Source organism: Rhagoletis zephyria, unplaced genomic scaffold, assembly GCF_001687245.7.
Source record: "Rhagoletis zephyria isolate East Lansing unplaced genomic scaffold, Rhagoletis_zephyria_1.1 Rzeph_scaffold_03643, whole genome shotgun sequence".
Classification (NCBI taxonomy): Eukaryota; Metazoa; Arthropoda; class Insecta; order Diptera; family Tephritidae; genus Rhagoletis; species Rhagoletis zephyria.
In genome coordinates this window covers 35,329-55,102 of record NW_016160726.1, presented here as the reverse complement: position 1 = coordinate 55,102, position 19,774 = coordinate 35,329, and the positions used below count along the sequence as shown (strand labels likewise).

The following is a 19,774-nucleotide window of genomic DNA, read 5'->3' as shown; positions in this document are numbered from 1 at the left end:
CTTTTATAAATATTTTTTTGTTATGTCATGATTTTCATACTTTTTATTTTACGTTTGGTAAATTTTATTTTATTTTTGGTGCAACCACTTTATGCACACTGGAATCAGGGAGTAGTAGGTACATTTACACAAACTACATACAGACATACTCTCAGCACGCTCTCGAACGCTCTTCACTCCTAAAACTTAAAAAATAATTAAGCGCCCATACCCGAAATTTCCCATATGCATATCTGACGCTCCAAAGCAAGCGCGCACCGCTTTCCAAAACCCTTTTTCCGTTACATATTCGCTCCCATCGATTAACCGCACCCAGTCACTCTCATTTCTGTCGCCCACCACCCCGGCGCTCTTGCTAACGCCACAAACCAGCTACCATCAAGCGCCGTTCTCCCTATCACGACGATTATTTTACCGGTTCTATTCTTTGTACGCCAGCAGCAAAGCGTCGCGCCACTCAGTACTTTAAAATCGCACGCCTTTTACTTGCCGGCCACTGCTGCGCGCTCTACGCGGCCGTATTTAAGCGCTGAGCGCACCATTCTACCTTCGTAGTCTGTTCAGAAACACTCGTAGGTTCAGCTGTGCAGTAGCAAGAGGCTTCAGAAGATTCGGTTAAAGTGCGTTTATTTAATTCAATAAAATTTCTTAATTTTGTTTTATTGAAGAGATCTGAGTAATTTTTGTTTCATTTTTTTAACGGTTTTTAGTTGAAACATTTTTTAAAGCAAATTAAGTGAACATATTTCAAAAAGTTTGGATTTAAGGTAAGAAAGCTGAGTAGAACACAAAAATTAACATTTTTGGAAAATGCTGTTACTGCTGGTGTGATGAACTGCTTTTGGAGAATTAATGAAAACTATCAAACTTTTAAAAAAGGCTCAAACGCTTTTTGCACTTCAATTTGAAAAGTACAAAGAAATTTTTAAAAAGTGTGCAATGATGTAATATTACAATCCGAGTTATTTATTTATTTTTTTGCGAATTTATTTTTAAGTTTTCGAAATCGAAAAAATCTTCGAAATAAAATAAAACTATCTACATATGTTTAAAAAACAACAATATGCATTAAAACAATGAAATAAAGACGTTGTCAGCGAGTTAACAAGTGCATATGTATGAGTGTGAATGCGCACTCATTTGAAATTGATGTCAATTCGAAATTTATAAAAAGCTTACTTACACACCAACTATTCGTGAACAAAAAAAGTGTTTGTGTAAAATGAAATTTCGATAATCGAAAGCAATTTCGATTCTAATGAGCCGACGAACCATTAAAAAAAGAAGAAGACAATGAAATTCGATTGAGGTAGCCAGAGGTTGCAAAGGTAGCTGGCAGATTGAAAGTGGTTGCACGCATATTTGTGCAGTGGGCGCGTGAACGCGAAACGAGTGCAATCGCAAAACTGTTTCAGGGACAAGACGAGTAAGTTCAATATTTTTTTTTGAAAAAAGGAAAACTGAAGTAATGTAAAGAATTAGAGTAACTTTCTAATTAAAAATGGTGCGCTGAAGATAGTGATTTAATAGTATTTTTAACCACATTAAAAGTGGGTCTTAAAAATGGGTTAGAATATGATTTTTCTTTATCTGATTGTTTCTGTGAAAAAAATTATGATTATACAATATTTCAAGCGAGTGAATTTGCTGATAGAAGCTGTTATCTATGGCCGACCTACTTACAACGTAATATTGATAATTTTAGTTTAATTCAAATCCTCAAAACTGTACTCTCCGCAAATCATATTTTTTTTTTTAATTTTACCTGATATATGTGAAAAAAGTAAGGTGAAAGCTAATCTAAAATAATTTAAATCTAATTTTAGATAATATATTTTCATTTTGGGGCAGATATACACTGAAAGAAATCGAAAAAAACTCAAATGATTTTGTGATTATTTTCTGAGTATATTAAAAAAATATTTTCTCAATTTTTTTTCACTAAAAAAGAGGTGTGTCTTATAGAGTCGACATTGTTTTTATACGATAGTACGAAGTATTTTAGTTACTCGTGGAATGTTACATAATCAATAGTTTCTTTATGCCATGCTATTTTATTTTTAAAATGAAATCGTTGATATTTTAGAGGTAAAGCAATTCGATGCTCTCAAGTTAAATTTTTTTACAAAGCCTGTATTATAATTTTATGGATAGTTCAGAAAAAACTGGGCCTACACCAGTGACTATCTAATTAATTAAACTTTGGTGAAAGATATTTTTTAACCCTGAAATCTCGTAGACTTCTTACACTTAAACACTAAAACCGTTTGTTGATTCGCCAGCCAAATGCCTCTATTTTCCGAAGCTTCGCCAGTTATTCCCACCAATTGCCCGCAGACCCTTTGCACTTGGGCCTTACATTCTGCTTTTGGGCCCCCTTTGTCAATTGTTGCTGCATTTGGCATACAAACTTTGCAAAGAGTAAAACTTGGATAGAAGAGTTCACGCGAAGGCCCAAGAGATAAGTCTCTGTTGGCAAGAATAATTCTTCATATGCTAATGCTGGTTACTAGGTAAACTAAGTGTCAATAGTCAAATGGTGGGTACCAAACCCAACCATCGTTCCAGCGTTGTGAAGGTGTCGAGATATAGATATATAGAGAGTCACTTCTTCCAAGGCAGAAGTTTGCTTGCAGTCGAATTGAAAATCTCGCTTGATGCTGAGCGTCTTTGCGAAACATGCAAGAGGTGAAAGTATCAGCTTGCAGCTTACTAAAGTAAATGAAAAGGTCAAAAGAGTGAAAGTATTTTGTTGATAAGAGCACAACAAATTAAAAAAGTGTTGCTCTTACGATATCGAGGCCACAGCGGAAAAGGAATTCAGGTTTTGAGTGATGGCTGATGAAATATTTAAGCTTGAATTTGGAATTAGCATCCCAGTTCCCATATGGATTTCTCGAAAAATAAAAGCCCTATGCAATCGAAAGTGGAAGAACTTAGCTTCTCTCTACAATACGATATGCGTTCGCAAACTTTAGCGAGCAGTTCTGGTAGCTTCGTTTCAACTCACCACAGTATTTCGAAAGAAAAAAGTTAATTTTGGCAACTATCTTGAAAGCTCTTTTCTATATTTCGAAAGACTAATTGAAATATCTGCAAACTCGGAGGTCTTAGCGTTATTCTGTTTGTTTTTAGCGATAAGTTTTCTAAAAATTACATTAAAAAAAAATATATATACTTTTCTTTTCAAAACAATAAAATTTAAAAATTAAAAAAATAAACTAAGAAAAACAATTTTACAGAAAAATTAAAAAAATATATATATTAAAAAAATAAGTATCTAAAAAAATAAATAGAATTAAAAAAATTTTTAAAACAAAATCTACAAATTAAAATAAAATTAAAAAAATAACAAAAAAATAATATATTATATATACAAAATAAGAAATGAGTTCCTGAAACAATATCGAGCCCTTACCGCCAAAATAACGCAAGCGCCATTTTTTCAAAATCTTCTTTTTGATGCTGAAATATTCCTAGAGAAAATTTTGAAAAAAATGTCGCTTACGTTATTTTGGCGGTTAGGGCTCGATATGTTTCTTTTTAAAACATACAACCTAAACATTAAATTTTAAAGAAAAAATTGAGTTAATAAAAGAATTGAAAAGGAAAAAAATAAGAAAAAGTATTATTAAAGAGAAAAATAAAGTTAGTCTCTAAAAATTAAATTAAATTTAAAAAATAATTTTCATTTCAAAACAACAGAATCTAAAAATGTTATAAAAAAGCAAAAAATATAAACAAAAAAAAGAAGAATACGTTTATAAAAATTAATTTTAATTTAAAAAAAAATTTTTCATTTTAAAAACAACAAAATCTAAAAATGTAATAAAATAGAAAAATAAGTTAGAATAAACTAAATCTTTCAAACGATCTGACGTCAAACTAACTCTTTTAGTGTAAATTATGGCCATAAACTTGACATTCAATGCTTCGATATACGACTTTTAGGTCCTACTTCCCTCACTCTACTTTTATGTAGTCCCTCTACATGAAAAGAACGTCATCATTTTCACCACCTTATAAACAAACGATTTATGGGTAGAATAGATTCCTGCTGCACTACAGTTTTATCATTCCCCTGTAGGACTAAAACAAATACAAATATATGTATATTTTCCGGTCACATAAAATCTCAAACCACAATACGCCCATTAGCACAATATTAAAGTCACTCAATGCCGGCAACAACAAATAAAGAACATCAAACAGATACCAAATTGTAATAAACAGCGCATACACAATTGAGATTAGAAATACCCAAAAAAAAAACATACGAAAGAAAGAAATCGTTTCAATAAAGCATCGACCACTAAAGGCGCGCTGATATGTACGGATGTAAAGGTGTGTGTACGCGCAATTTAAATATAACAAAAACTTTCAAAAATAAAAATAACTATGTAAATTCAATTGAATAGGCCAACAAATCAGCAAGACACGAGACGAGGCGATACGAGCAGACAAATTGAATTAGCCACAATTTGCAATGCTAAATTGACTTTTATTGTAGAGTGATTTAAATTTAATTTAGCTCAATTTTGTATGCTCCTTTTGCTTTGCGATCGCAGCCATTTGTACATACATACACACAAGCTACGTACATACAAATAAATTCTTTTTTATATCTACTAAGTTCCCACCGCAATTAACCATAAATTACAACTGCACAAAATCGATTTTCGCATTCGAAACGCTGCTATTATTGGCAATCGGAGATTTCGAAAATGCCATTGTTGTGAGCGCAATCAAAATCAAAGGGTAGAAAAAAATAGTCAAAATTGCATAGTGACTTAGTGGGCATGGTGCCAGCAGTCAATTGCCAACACACGCAGCAAGGAGTTTAGGCGGAAATTCAGCGGAAATTCAGTGAAATAAGTTGGGTTTATCTGCTTATCTCTTTTCTTCTGGAACCTTTCGTATATATGTCTGATCTGAAGATCAGCGTTTAGTACATGAAATTGAACTGGCTAAACAGGTAGCGAAAATTCTGAACTCTAAATTATGAGTTCATAGAGGTGCACCTGATCTTTTCATCTGAGTTTTGTCTCTTTTCAAAGTCGATTCGAAAAGTTGTTCGTGCTCCCCAAGATCAAGTTGACCCAAACTTTGGTAAATTGTTTTCAGTTTTTCCAATAACTATCTGTGAAAAAATTTTAAACTCGACTGCCTAAAAGGGAACGTAGAGGCTGGTCGACCAAGCGATTGTTACAGTGGAATTAAAATAGGATCTCTCTCACTGTCTCGCTCAAATCAATATATGTAGCAGCAGAACAGAGGTCTCTTGTTTCCTGAAATGCAATACGTAGAGCAAAGGTAGCACATATAAATACGTTTTATGTTCCTCAGTTGTGTCAGACAACCAAATCTATATGAGCTTCTTTATATACATATTTTTGTGCACCGATGCCCCATAGCATCCAAGGACTACGGTTCTGAACTATGTTGCCAGGGACGCGGTTGTGGACGCGGTGGATGAAGCTACAGACTTGTCTGAACACCACCTACATAGTGAGGTTCAAATACTGCCGCAAGGGATGTTAGAAGACAACTCTTCGAATATATGGACGCGATCCAGACATACATCGATCAACCACTGGATGACGTACCCTATCACCACCAACCGCAGACGCCGAGCTTCAACTACTACGAGAGACCCGCACCCCTCTAGTCCAATTACAGTCCGGATATTGTAGCCGTCTCAACAGCTACCTGTCCAAACTTGACCCCAACTTCCCCAATGGGTGCCCAGTATATTTCAGCTCAATCACACTCAGCTAACCTCTTTTCCTTTGGCCCAACCCCGTCGAAATAGCTCGTTTCTTAGGCCTACCGTTAGTTGAGCTTAACGACAACTATTGATGGACAAAACGAACTCCGCTGGGCTTAGTAATGCTGCTACAACACTGGACAACAGGGGAACCTAGGGAGATACTGAAGTACCACGAAGCACATCATAACGGCATATTTCTTTAACCTAGTTCATCCCACCTACCTCCTTCCCGCTTCAATCTCCATGTGAGAGAAAGCCAGCTGCTCTTCAATCAAAAACTCTGACTTCAACTATTTAGCGACCTCATAAATCGGCCAACATTACAATGCACCTCATATCTGCGCTGGTTTTTTCGTGGTCCGTGCAAAGTTTATTTAATCTATACTATTCTTTTAATCACGATTGCTTCTGTCTTCCTGTAACTACCATTCTCTTTTCCGACCACACAAATTAATTACTTTTGCATTGTTAAACCCTATTTCTTTCGCTCTTATCGTTGGCAGTTATTTACTCAGTTACTGGTTTCGTTTTAGCTTAATCGCTCATCAACGCTACTTGAACTCTCGTTCCATTTCATTTTTTCAATCGTCGAGTTTGCATGAGTACTTGAAGGCCTTCACTGTGCTTGCCAGCCACTACTATTTTGCCTTCTACACAATTTCGGCTTTGACCGCTAAAGTACTTGTAGTCTGTCGCTCGGCCGTTTAACCGGTTTAAGCGCTTACCGGCAATTTTTTATTTATTTATTTTTTTTTTGTTTCCCTCAACCGGCAACACTTTGCTGTGCCATCCGTTTGCCGGCTTTTGTCTTAGTCTCGGTTTTCTGCATAGTCATAGTCTCACGCGAATGGGGCTTGTTTGGCTCAAAGGTAACGTGTTGCACAACAAGGTAGTCGTCGACGCGCGCGTGTTGCAAGCAAACGCTACTTAAGAACCACACCTTAAATCATGCCTACCAGCAACTGATTCACCCCAGCCGCCACAGCGTCGCTTCGCATGTGCATATACATATGCATGTGGCTTGATTACGCCTAGCGAATTTTCGTCGGTTACTTTGTTTTGCCATTCACCGCGTTGCATCGAATTTCATGTCTCGTACGAAATAAAGCGTTGCGGTACAGCGGTGTTGAAATGCAATGAAGCAGAAGAAAGCGCCAACGCCCTAAATTCAACCGCAGCAATTGCAGCGCTAGCGAGCGCAATGTGGTGGTGGGCGGTGGTTAAGCGCGCGCTGCAGAAGCTGAAGTGGCAGCGCATGTAATATGAGTAATATGAATGCATTTAACCGCTTTTGACGGCAAACGCTTGTGGACTTTCTAGCGACTTTTAACGCGACTGACTGCAGTGCATTCGCTTCTATGTATACACTGAACAAAGAAAGGGGGTAAAATACAGTCGAATGAAATCAATGCCAGCAATCTTACGAACAAACTGTACTCAAAGCTACTACTGGCTGTACTGTAACAGCATTGGCGCATGCAAGTTTAGCTCTTAAACGTTCGCTTATAGCCTGCCTGCCACTTCCAAATTGGCGTTCTTTGCTTGCGGCGCTACTTAAATACATGCATGTCCATGTATGTTTGCATGTATATACATATGTATTGTAAGTGGCGTGTAGGCGGCAACTTGAGTACAGGCGCGCCGCATGGCCACCGTTTCGTCTTTGATGCAACGAATTTGCCCGATTTGGTCGGCGCGCTCGCATTCCAAGACGCATTAGGCGTATTTCCTCCAACTGCACTCACCGCCTCGTTTCAATTAAACGCCCACCGCAAACTCACGCTCCCTTCCACTTATGTATACATACAAAAATATGTACATGCATATACAATTTCCTCAGCGCTGCGCTGTTCGTTGCATTTTTTCTTCTTCTTCTTCTACTTAATTTCCTCTGTGACCGCCCACGCTTGCGCATAACGGAAAGAAATTAAACTCATTTAACGCGCAAGTGAAGCGCTGCAATTGCATTTCTTACAAGAATGTGCTAATTTTTAAAAACACGAAGTATGAAAATTATCCGCTGTTATTTAGCCTTGAACGCTGGCATATTCATAACGAATTTTTCCGCAATTAGCGAAATTTGTAAGGCGCGAAACTCGCAAGTACTTGACTATGACTATGACGTGGAGTAAACGGCAATTGGCAAAAACTTGTTTTTTTTTTAGTTTCCATAATTAAGTTTAATCTTCTCTTCATCATTTTATGACATCCCGTGACGTTACCCTTGAAATGTCAAGAACGTCAAGTTTGCGACTTGCACCCTGGTTCTCAACACTGATTAACGTCTCTCCTCGTTGCCTGCGCTCTCCCTGATTTGCATACAAATTAATGTACATACATAATTGAAGTACGAAATTTTTATATGTAGATCATACTTGGTATGCTTGCCCGCAATATAGGCGTAATTATTATTGTGATATTTTAGCAGACGCGTGTGGGCACAAGTTTTGTCGTATGGAATTTTAAACTTTTTTCAGCGCGAAAGCAAAAGTAATAAATGCATTATTCTCAGTCGCCAAACTGGAGTATTCTGAAGCAAGTAGACTGCCCATGATAGGGACACTTATGCAACAAACTGTATATGGGTGTTTCCATGAAAATGTCAACCAGGACTGAAAAAATAAAAACAACTGAAAAGGGTTTTTAAGACGAATTAATAAGAGAAAAATACTCCAATTTTTATACTATAGAAGTATTTCAGCTTATAGGAATTTTAAAACTCAAAAATGGAAGAGTAAAACTGAATGTCTCTTCGACTCAGTTTTCTCTAATGAAATGAACTATTTTCTCTTTCCTATTAACTAAATTAAGAGATTTGAAATATTACAATTACGTCTTAAAATCAAATTTGCAATAACAACTAACTATAAAAATGGGAAAAAGGAGAAGTTAGAGCTCGAATAACGGTAATTTTTTGATTTGCTTCTGATAGTATTCTAATGTCGCGTACGTTATGCAAAAACATTGTTTGTCTATGTCATTTGTATATTGGCAGTCGCAGGTAATGTAGATTACAATTCTTAAGCGAGAATTCTTCTAGTTAAAGATATACAGAAAAATTTTTTTCCAACCAAAGTAAAAATATATTTTATTACCCTTTAAAGTTTGTCGCATACGTTATTGTAAGTACGAAAATTTCAATCAAATACATCAAAACCAATGTTAATTGCAAATTTTCCATTTAAATTATTTAGAATAGTTGTAAAACAATGAAACGGTGGCGAGATAAGTTCTCAATAAATACATTTTATTACTTACGAGAAAAATTGTCGCGTACGTTATATCGCGTACGCTATTGTTTTTTTTTTATAATATAAAACTAGCCAGAGATAATTTCTCTTTAAATATGAAAGGATTGTAAAGGTACATTATTTAGCTTAGTTTAGGATTTTTTAAAGAAAAGAAAAACTCCCATGATTCGCAGACTTTCACATATATGCGTGTTTCCATGAAAATGTAAACCGAAAATGCAAGCAAATGAATTCAAACGGCTTTATAACTTTAAATTTCGTACTCGTGGAGAGAAGAACTGAAAAAATTTAATTTAGTATGTGTTACTAGTAAAAATATTGTATGGAGGAAAAATCTATCGCGTACGTTATGTCGCGTACGTTATTATATTTTTTTTTAATAAAAACTAACCAGAGATAATTTCTATCAAAAAATGGAAGGATTGTAAAGGTACATTATTTAGCTTAGTTTAGGAATTTTCAAAGAAAAGAAAAACTCTCATGATTCGCAGGCTTTCGCATGTATGTATATGTGCCTTAAAACCACTTCTTTTTTTGTCGCGTACGTTATCACCTGGTTTTGAACGGATATTTTCCACACCAAGGTTTCGAGGCTGCTTATTTTTTTCTAAAACATAGTACCCTTTGGTTGCAACATAACCGTAATCTTTTTTTTTCTGTAACTCCTATTTTTGATAGATTTACGTTACTCTATAAGCGTACGAATGTCGCGTACGGCTGTATGGAAACACCCATACGCATCTACATATATATATGTATATAACTGAGCCAATTTAAAGGATTATAGAGAAGTATCTACACAGAGAAGGTGGTTATATACATTTTATAGCAATCGGTCAGATCAAAATATGTACAGTGGTCTAAAAAATTATAGCCGCACCACATTTTGGCAAGTTTTAACATATTATTTTTTTCTGTTATTTAATTTTGGGTATTTTTATATTTATTTATTTTTTTTTATTTTTTTTTTCGTATATACAGAATACACACAATTTATTTTTATATGCAAGAAAAACGTAACATTTTCGACAAAAAACTTCTGAAATATGGACGATAATTTTTAGCCATCTTAAACTTGTACTTTATTCTACTACAAAGCTGCATACTCAGAATCTTCCTAGGAAATCGAATTAAAAAAGCTTGAAACTTTTACGAGAGTTTGGCGATTTTTTTAAATGTTGCACAAGTTCAAAATGACATAGGTTTTGTTGAAGAATGATCTATATTTTTATAAAAAAAATAACCAAATTAAATTAAAAAAAAAGTAATATGTTAAAACTTGCCAAAATGTGGTGGGTTTTCGACCACTGTATATACATATGTATGTATGCATTTACATAAAAATATTATGTTCGTTTGTTCGGCAGGCAAACACTCGAAAACGGCGTGACCGTTTTGAATTTTTTTTATAAAAAAATTAGAGAGTTGCTGCCAGTTTGAAAATTACAGTTTTGGTAAATTGATACGATAAAGTAAATGTTGCAATATGGTTATCAAACTAAACAGGTTTAACCGAAAATATTTTTAAGGAGGGTTGCCAACTGTTTGAAATTTTTTATTTATTTGCATTGATAAGATATATTAAATATTACTATATGGGTCTGAAACTAAAAAGGTTGCAACCTATTTGAAAAAATGTATTCAATTAAATTGATAAGACAAACTAAATATTACAAGCGAAAGGTATTTGAGAAATCGTTGATTTAGAAATATTTTCAAGTGAGTTGTAACCTATGTTTCTAAAGAGTAAAAATTAAAAATATTGCAATTAACTGAAATATTACAAGATTGATACCAAATGAAGTGTTTGAGAGAGCTTCTTTTTGAAAGGTTGCTACCTACCTAGAAGCTGAACGTGAAGAAAGAATTTGCTATACATATGTATATGTATCTATGTACATTTGTACATCCACTGCTCTTATTCAAGGGAAAAAAAAGATTTAAAAAAGCTTTATGTGTAATTTTCATAACAATTTTCGATTTATAAAGCATTTAAAATCCTTTTTGTTTTTTATGAATTTAGGTGTTAGTTAATATTGTTTAAAAGGTATTTAGAAAGTAGACAAAATATAGTCTTTCTCCTGGAAAGAAAAGCTGAAATCAGGGCTTGTAATTTCAAAAAGTCTTCTACTTTATAAATGCTTTCAAAACAATATTAACTAACAATTTTGAATGTAGTGAGAAGGAGTAAGAAAACAAAAATAGTGAAAAGGCGCAGCGAAACACGCCTGGTATTTGCTAGTTTACAAATAATTTTGATAAGCGAAGTATATGTAAAAAATGTTCAGTTTATCCTAGTAGCATCCCTCGACATAGCATATCAGAGGCATGACAGTCCTCTGGATAGAAAAGCTCCCTAGTTGAACTCATCATAACTAGTGCGTGTTGTGAATCAAAGTACAGTTAACAGTGACATCCACAGGGGAGTGCTCTCTCGCCTCCTACGGTTTATAACATTGCAACGCGTGGGGGTGGAACTATGTTGCAGTGGTGGTTCTGAGTTAGTTGCCCCAGGCGTTGTACGATCTAATAGAGCCCTCTCTTGATTCAGTATTTACCTGGTCAAAGAAGTGGGGTTTCAGAGGTAAGCCCAACTAAGGCTGAGTTAGTTCCTTTCCTAGAGCTCACCCTATTCCCAATGCCACAAACTCTGTTCCCTAAATTTATATATTGCGAATGCTCTCAATTATGTACCGGGACAAGTCCCCGCATTCTTCCCGTCGGTTATAATTCAGAGTGTCAGTATACGGTCCGTTGAATCACCGTGAGCGAGAGCATAAATGGTTGTGACCTTTATTTATCTAGCGAACTGGACTTTCGACACAAAAGAAGATGGGATCCCGGGAGTCTCTCTGCAGAGAGAACTTTTCGCTTAGAAAACAGCTGTTTTTAGAGTGTTATTGTTTTTTGTAGATGTAAAGACAGTACTTCAATACTCCAAAGAAGTCAAATATAATCCTTGACAAGAGGCTACATAAGTTGGAAGATTCCCTTGGACAACGCTTTTAGTAAAGAAGCCACAGGAGTCCGCTGGACATGTGGGATAATTTTTATCTAGACATATGGGGTCTAAGCTTGAAATTAATTGAGCGGATATGCCGTACAATCGGCGGTCTTATTTTTGCTTACGCCTCCATAGTTGGGTGACCAAAAACACTGAAAAAACTTCCATTCAACGAATTTCTGAAATTACTCCTTTGTACGAAGAAGCATCAGATGGATGTTTTGGGTTGGAAAGATCTTCTAGGCAACAGTAACATAACTGCTTCAAGCCAACTCAGACCTGGCATAGATACACCATCGTCAGTACATTGGCCATAAAGATTTTGTAACCTTTTAGTAAAAGGCGTTTTTACACCTGCAACTGTGGGAAAAGTAGGTAATTGATCGCTAAGTTTCTTGCACATCGTCCTTTAACTCAGTACTTTAACAGGAATCTTGTCACAAGCTTCCTCCAGTCNTGTCCATCAACTGGCAAACAAATACAACAAAAAAAAAGCTGAAAGTGGACCATCCATTCTCGAGTTATGCGCCATCTGACGTACGCAAGTTTGGTATAAACATAGAAATATTTATTTTTAATAACAATAGGGGGTTATATTCGATGTAAATAAGCTTGTTTAAATTAAATAATTAAATCAAATTCGTTTTTGTTTTAAAATACCACCATTCACTATTATCCACACGTTTTTATAGAATTTAGCTCCCATTTTAGGAAGTGTGATTGAATTCTTCCCCTTTTTCTTCTGCTTCCAAAAACCATCCCTGTGGGTGGGAGTGCCAAATTTTAGAAAAAAGCTACTTACAAAACCTTTAATAATTGAATCATGGTCCACACTAGTCCCGAAAAGTATTTTCTTTTTTATCAGTTATTCATTTCAGATTTCGTCACTACGGCAATAGCAGACACATTTCCAATTACATCTATCAAGTATCTACATATTTAAAAAGCTAAAACTTTGCCTTCCCCTCTCTACTCATTACAGTTTCTACAATCAATAAGCAAATAAATAAATAATGGCCGATGAAGCACAAGCACCACCAGCCGGCGAGGAGGCGCCACCAGCGGAGGGTGCCGAAGGTGCGCCCGCCGATGCGCCACCAGCCGAACCAGCTGAACCCATTAAACACACCTACACCCTCTTCTACTTCAATGTGAAAGCATTGGCTGAGCCGCTACGTTATTTGTTCGCATACGGCGGTATTGAGTACGAGGATGTGCGTGTCACGCGTGACGAGTGGCCGGCACTCAAGCCGAGTAAGTAAATTACGTTTTTTAAAAAATATTTTACTCATTAAATCCTCTGGCGCACTTTTTTTCCTTTCCATCACTTGTGCTCATTCGCTGTCCCTTTCTTTCTCTTTTCCTCTCGCCCACGTTCACAGCAATGCCCATGGGTCAAATGCCTGTACTCGAAGTGGATGGCAAACGTGTACATCAGAGCATTTCGATGGCCCGATTTTTGGCTCGTACAGTGGGCCTGAACGGCGCCACACCGTGGGAGGATCTACAAATTGATATTGTTGTTGATACCATCAACGATTTCCGTCTAAGTAGCGAACAATGTGTGCGCTTGCATGTTGCGTGTTGTTTTGATTAATTTTTATTTTAATCTATAGAAATTGCAGTCGTCTCCTACGAACCAGAGGATGAAATCAAGGAGAAGAAACTTGTGACACTCAATACCGAAGTCATTCCGTTCTATTTGGAGAAATTGGAGCAGACTGTTAAGGACAATGAGGGACATTTTGCATTGGGAAAGGTGAGTTAGTTGCGAAGAATGGTATATTCATTAGTCTTCTCTCTCTTTCTTCTGTTTCGTCTTGGTATGTTTGATTGTTTCGAAAGAAACACAGCCGATTATAAATGAAAGGTCCTCAAAATGAACAACTCAGAATCCCATTAATTTTAGAGCCACTCTCGGCACTTCTAACACATAAATTTCTGAGAACCTTTGTATGAACGAACGGTAGATGAGATAGGCAATTCTAAGCTGTGAGCTGTGGTACCTGTAAAAGTTTTGAAACATTTAAGGATTATTTCCAATAAGACCCCAANGTGAGCTGTGGTACCTGTAAAAGTTTTGAAACATTTAAGGATTATTTCCATTCCAAAGAACCTGCCGGTGTGTTGATAAAATAAGACCCGAGGAGCTTCAATCTTAGGATTTGCTTCAGATCCTATAGATTTTTAGTACCCGGCAAGGTGGAAAATTATCGACTGATTTGTTGAAAAAACGCTGGATGAGTAAATTCTTAATCGAATCAAATTTTTTTTAAATACTTAGAACGGACTTTAGAAAAGATCGTCAAGGCCCAAATTAAAAATGTGTTTTAATTTTAATCAGCAAATGGTGAAAGTGGAAAATTAAAGAAAACATTAAACTAGAGGTAATATTTTTCTTGGTGACACATTTCACATTTTTAGGGCATATTTCAGAAGTGGATTTTAAAATTCATCTGCCCTTCAACACATATTTTTTCAAAACAAAATTTTTGTTTAAAAGGCAGATAAATTTTAAAACTTACTTGAGAAAATTCAATATGGCATACTTTATCCATAAAAATGCAAAGTATACGAGTGTTGAACAGTATTCGCCTTATCGGTCATTTTGAATTTCACGATGCTATCATCGGAATCGAACTCAGAGATCTTAAAAACGTTTTCGCTTTCTTTACAATCTTAAATTTGTCACCAAGAAACATTACCTGTTTCTTGATGGTCCCTTTTTTCTTTTATTTACCGACTTTCACCATTTGCTGATAAGAATTAAAACAACTTTTTTTTTTAATTCGGGCCTAGACAATCTTTTCTAAAATCCATTCCGAGTATTTAACAAAGAAAAAAATATCCAATTCAATTAAAAATTTACTTTTCCAGTTTTTTTTTTAAGAAAATCAGTAGACAATTTCCCACTGTGCCGGGTCTGAACATGAAATAAGAATAAGTAAGGTATTTTCAAATCGGTCCAGTTCACGTAAATCTTAATATTTTTCCGAAACATTTGGGTGGGCGTCTTCAAATATAATAAATAAAAACCGTAACTTTTTTTGGTGATGCAGTCTAATGTATGTACATATGTTTGTACTATGTATACACTTTTCTCTCGCCTTTTTCAGATAACATGGGCCGATGTCTATTTCGCCGGAATCATTGACTACATGAACTACATGGTAAAGCGTGATCTCCTAGAACAATATCCAGCGCTAAAAGCTATCGTTGATGAAGTCAATGCATTGGAACCAATCAAGGCCTGGATCGAGAAGAGACCTGTGACTGAAGTTTAAGAAAACAAAAACAATAAAAATACAACCAAGCGAAGCTGATGATTAACAACAAAACAGAAATGAATAACAACTCTAAAAAAAAACAGCTGATAGAAAAAATTTTACTTCCGATGGGAAGCGAATGCTGGAGTAGTAGAGGAGAGGAATAAAAAAAAACATACAACTATTACAAGCTACTATTCTAAACAACAACACCTATACATAATTAATATTTGTATGAAAGCCAAGCTTTTGCAATACATACACACACATTTACATTTTTACGGATATTCATGATAGGCAACAACAATAACATTTAATAAAAACAACTTAAAAAACAAATATTGATAAACATGACACTTTGTTCCTTTTTTGTGTATTTTTTTGTAAACCTAATGAACTATGGACTAATAATAATTACAACAAAAAAAATATAATAATAATATAAACTAATCTTTGTTTAATGTACTAAACTGCTGAATGGATATACTAAAATATTAAAAAAAAAATTGTGGCGGATATAATATGCTTGAGGGGGGAAGTTTTCTTGGGGATTACTAATTTAAATTTTATTTTAATTTAAATTTTATTTTAATTATAATTTTATTTAATTATAACTTTTCGTTAGATTTGTAGAAAATCTTTTTAAATTGATCTTTTTTTTTTGTTTGTAAATATTTGAAAAATATATTTTTTTTTAGCTTCTGTCTTTACCTTTTCACAAAAAAGAATTAAATTTTTGTAACAAAAAAAGTTGTAATATTCAGTGTGCATGGTAATAATTCTGGCGTGGAGCAAGGCAAGTTTTTAAAAAATGAGCGCTAAAGTTTATATTTTATAAAAATTAATATTTAAACACTAAAAAATCTCACAATATTTTAGCACATTTATAGCACTAAGGCTAATTAAAAAATAGTTATAATATACAAAATAATTCTCTTTGCATTCTTTTCTCTGAGCTCTATACAGGGAAATGGGGCCTCAAAGACCCGAAAACTTTAAACGAAAAGTCTCTAATGTCTAGAAACTTTTAGTTAAATATTTTCTAAATGAAAAAAAATATAATTAAAGTTAAAAGTATATTATAGGCGAGAAGCTCCACAAGCAGTAATCCAATTTACACACATCTCCTTATGGTTAAGAAATGATAAGCATGCATTAAAAAATTAAAATGCATGAGCTTTTTAGTTTTTAACTAGCACATAAAATTAACCGTTTTAAATTGTACTTTGATTGTAGACTAACAATATAAATAAAATATTTTTTTTCAGTAAATCTAAAAATTTAAAAGTTAAAGCAAGTTAAATTGTATTTTATTAACAGATGTTGTGAAAAAATTTTAGCACATATGTATGTATGTATTGAGTTTAAAAAAAAAACATCAATCTACGAAATACTAATAAAAATAATGGAAAAACAGCTCATTAAACACTCATTAATCAACAACAAACACATTGTTGACATAAAAAACGAAATCGCAAAACAGATTTACACTTCTTTGAACAACACTTAAGGTGTCAACTGGACAAACTACCACAAAAATAACAAAAAAAAAATACCACAAATATATGCAGTGACTCTTCATGGCATACAAAATCTTCTTCCGAAAACCTGAGAAAAGCAGTAAAACAGTAAATCACTAAACATCCAATTGATGCACAAACAACAACGACTAAATTGCTAGTTCTACAAAAAGAACAAGAAAAATCACATATTATAAAGCTCTGTTATGATCCAACGAACAAAAAAACCAGCAAAAAGGCCTAAACATCAATTGAAGCTTGAAGTTCAACGTCAAGCAAAAGCTAGAATTAAACAAACAAAAAACATGTTAAATAAACTTAAAAAATTATTTTAAATTACAAAGCACACCAGTTAATATTTAACATGTAACGAATTTTCTTTAATTGTACTTTTATGACTAAAAGCGAAGGTAACAATAAAGAAAAACAACCAGAAGAAAAAGGTGAGTTTTCTAAGCACTCATCTTGATGTAAGTTTCGCAAGCTCTAAACTAAGGCATCAAAACATCTAGAAATAACGAAACTTTTCAATGCTTAATTCATCTGAAACAAAAACAAACAGACGTGAATTAGTCAGAAATAAATACGAATTTTTACAGTGGGCTTTTCCGCCCACTAATCCAGTGCGAAGACCGCCGTTGTCTTAAAATCATACAAAACATTTTTTTTTTTACAATAGAAATTATATTGTTGATATAAAAACCTACCCGCGGCATTATAGAAATTTGTTTGGAAAACAAAAATTAACATATGAAAAATAAATGCATTTGAATAGCAGCCCGATCCTTTCATTGAGCTTATTATTAAGTTTGTTTCTAAAGTCAACAACAGCTACATATTCACAATTTTGACCAATTGGGCTTACGCTTTTCAGCAAAACTTTTCAAACCCTCCTGTGCATCATCCATGCGTATGTTTTCAACCATTACCTAAAAAATGCAACTATTATAACACTTCTTTCAGAAAAAAATATGCAATCAAGCTTGATACATTACATTTGTGCCTTGTTCGTAGGCTTCCTTAATGCCCATTTCCAATTGTTTGTAATAGAAAACTTTACCCATGGCTATCACTGCGCGACTCTTCTCTTTTATTGATTTTGTTATTTTGTCAGTTTCTGCATCTAGTTCTGCCTCGGGTACAACAATGCTGGCCAAGCCTTTGTTCAAAGTATCAAAAACTTTATTTGAGACACCCAAGATTAAAATTTCATTTGTAATGTTACCTGCCGCTAAAGCATCTGGTGCCTTCATCGGGAAACCAGTAAACAACAGGTAAGAAGACCGCATACGCGGCATAATACGTGATATCGCAATGCCAGGTGTCGTGCAGAATATGCCTAAGTTAATGCTGAAAATAATAAGGAAACAAATAGCAAAATCAACTAATGAAATCAATGTTTTCAGCTTTTATCACTTAGACCCCCTCTTAAAGTGTGGCCATTGCATACCCTGAAGCAGCAAAGCTTGCTTTATCTGATGCCACGACCATATCACATGAGGCTGCCAACTGTAGGCCAGCAGCAGTAGCCATGCCATTTACTTTCGCTATTATCGGCACTGGAGATTTGTATATGTTCATTATGATTTCCACAAGCTGGCTAAAGATCTCACAACCGCCATCAGTAGAGGCTGACTAAGCAAAAAATTATGTACATAATTAGCATTCAACAATTCGTTATAAATGCAAATATGTATATATGTACATACAATTTCTTTCAAGTTATGTCCCGCCGACCAAACTGGACCGGTGGAGCTAATCACTATGCAACGTAGCTCTTCATCATGTGCATCCTTTGTAATGCCTTCGAGGATGCTTGCCATCACTTCACGGGAAAGTGTGTTGCGTGCTCTGGGATCATTTAATATGATCTCACGTACACCATCACTTTGTTTAATGATTGTACTTTGATTACGATTGCTTCCCCCGAGCAGTGGAGCCATTGCAGCAGCAGTTAAATTTGTACTCTGCAAAATAGGAATCCCTTCATTGTATTTGTCGTTTTTATGCAAATCCACTCACCTTTGCTAATGATGTATATAATGTACGCAACATTTTTAGCTGATAGTATTAAAATTGCACTTGTTGCGAATTAAATAGGTAAACTGTCAACTAAAATTGTGATAAGTAATCAGCTGTTTACACAAATATGCCAGTAGAGATTTCTATGCAATGCACCAGCACCATACGAAATTCACTTGGCAATCGAAATCGAAATATTAGTTTCAAAATTTAAAATTGCCAATATAAAATATTTAGAGCTGTTTCAAGCAAATAAATTTAAATTGGTTTTGAAAAAGTACTTTCCACCTTCTGGATTAAGAAATTTAGAGTAAACTGACTGTAAAAGTCGTCGGCCAAAATTTCGACTATGATGCATTCCCAGATACTGGCAAATTCTAAGTCGGAATATATTTATACTAAAAGTGTATAACGAAAAAGCAATTAAATTGTAAAAAATAATAATATAACAATGTACCAAACAAATAAATATGTATATATCGATAACCGTGACAAATACATATATCGATAATTTTTATGAACACGTTAACCCCCAAACAATGGTCTATCGACAGTGATATCGAAATAATATTAATAACAATAGAATGGCGCTTACACAATTATGAGATTCGCAAGACGTGTTAACCATCCTAAAATCTTAAGCTTAACCTTTTTTATGTAAAATAATCATTGAAATAGTTTTAGAGGATTTCCAGCTTTACCGAAATTTTTTAAACTGATACGAAATATACAGTGGTAATACGGTAGCGCGCACTGCTAAGCACTACACCACAGCGGTCGCCGATATCGAAATATTTACGCATAAGAATTATCAAAAAAAAAGTATCGATAACAAATAGGCATGAGCATTTTTTTGTTTATTAGTGGGTGTTGAAATATACCAAACAATACAACCCTGTTATGCCTACAGGTACACATGTAAACTGTCAAATGAAATAAAT

General features: G+C 34.5%; 2 protein-coding genes and 1 long non-coding RNA gene across 3 annotated transcripts; 1 reads left to right on the top strand and 2 right to left on the bottom strand.

The window, feature by feature from the left end:
- Nucleotides 1-499: 499 nt before the first annotated feature.
- GstS1 (Glutathione S transferase S1) lies at nucleotides 500-15,465 on the top strand. The gene is made up of 5 exons (XM_017624495.1): nucleotides 500-767; nucleotides 13,008-13,279; nucleotides 13,408-13,575; nucleotides 13,642-13,784; nucleotides 15,142-15,465. Exons 2-5 carry the CDS (start codon nucleotides 13,039-13,041, stop codon nucleotides 15,307-15,309), a joined length of 720 nt encoding a protein of 239 aa, XP_017479984.1. The 5' UTR covers nucleotides 500-767; nucleotides 13,008-13,038; the 3' UTR covers nucleotides 15,310-15,465.
- LOC108369395 (uncharacterized) lies at nucleotides 13,818-15,135 on the bottom strand. The gene is made up of 2 exons (XR_001848500.1): nucleotides 14,095-15,135; nucleotides 13,818-14,031 (listed from the first exon to the last, which is right to left on the bottom strand). It is a non-coding gene; the product is annotated as an uncharacterized LOC108369395 (long non-coding RNA).
- A 2,080-nt stretch (nucleotides 15,466-17,545) lies between the features above and the next one.
- On the bottom strand, nucleotides 17,546-18,964 carry LOC108369392 (enoyl-CoA hydratase domain-containing protein 3, mitochondrial-like). The gene is made up of 6 exons (XM_017624494.1): nucleotides 18,834-18,964; nucleotides 18,521-18,778; nucleotides 18,262-18,446; nucleotides 18,037-18,161; nucleotides 17,807-17,970; nucleotides 17,546-17,740 (listed from the first exon to the last, which is right to left on the bottom strand). The coding sequence occupies exons 1-6, from the start codon at nucleotides 18,864-18,866 to the stop codon at nucleotides 17,651-17,653; spliced, it is 855 nt and encodes a 284-aa protein (XP_017479983.1). The 5' UTR covers nucleotides 18,867-18,964; the 3' UTR covers nucleotides 17,546-17,650.
- Between the last annotated feature and the right edge of the window lie 810 nt (nucleotides 18,965-19,774).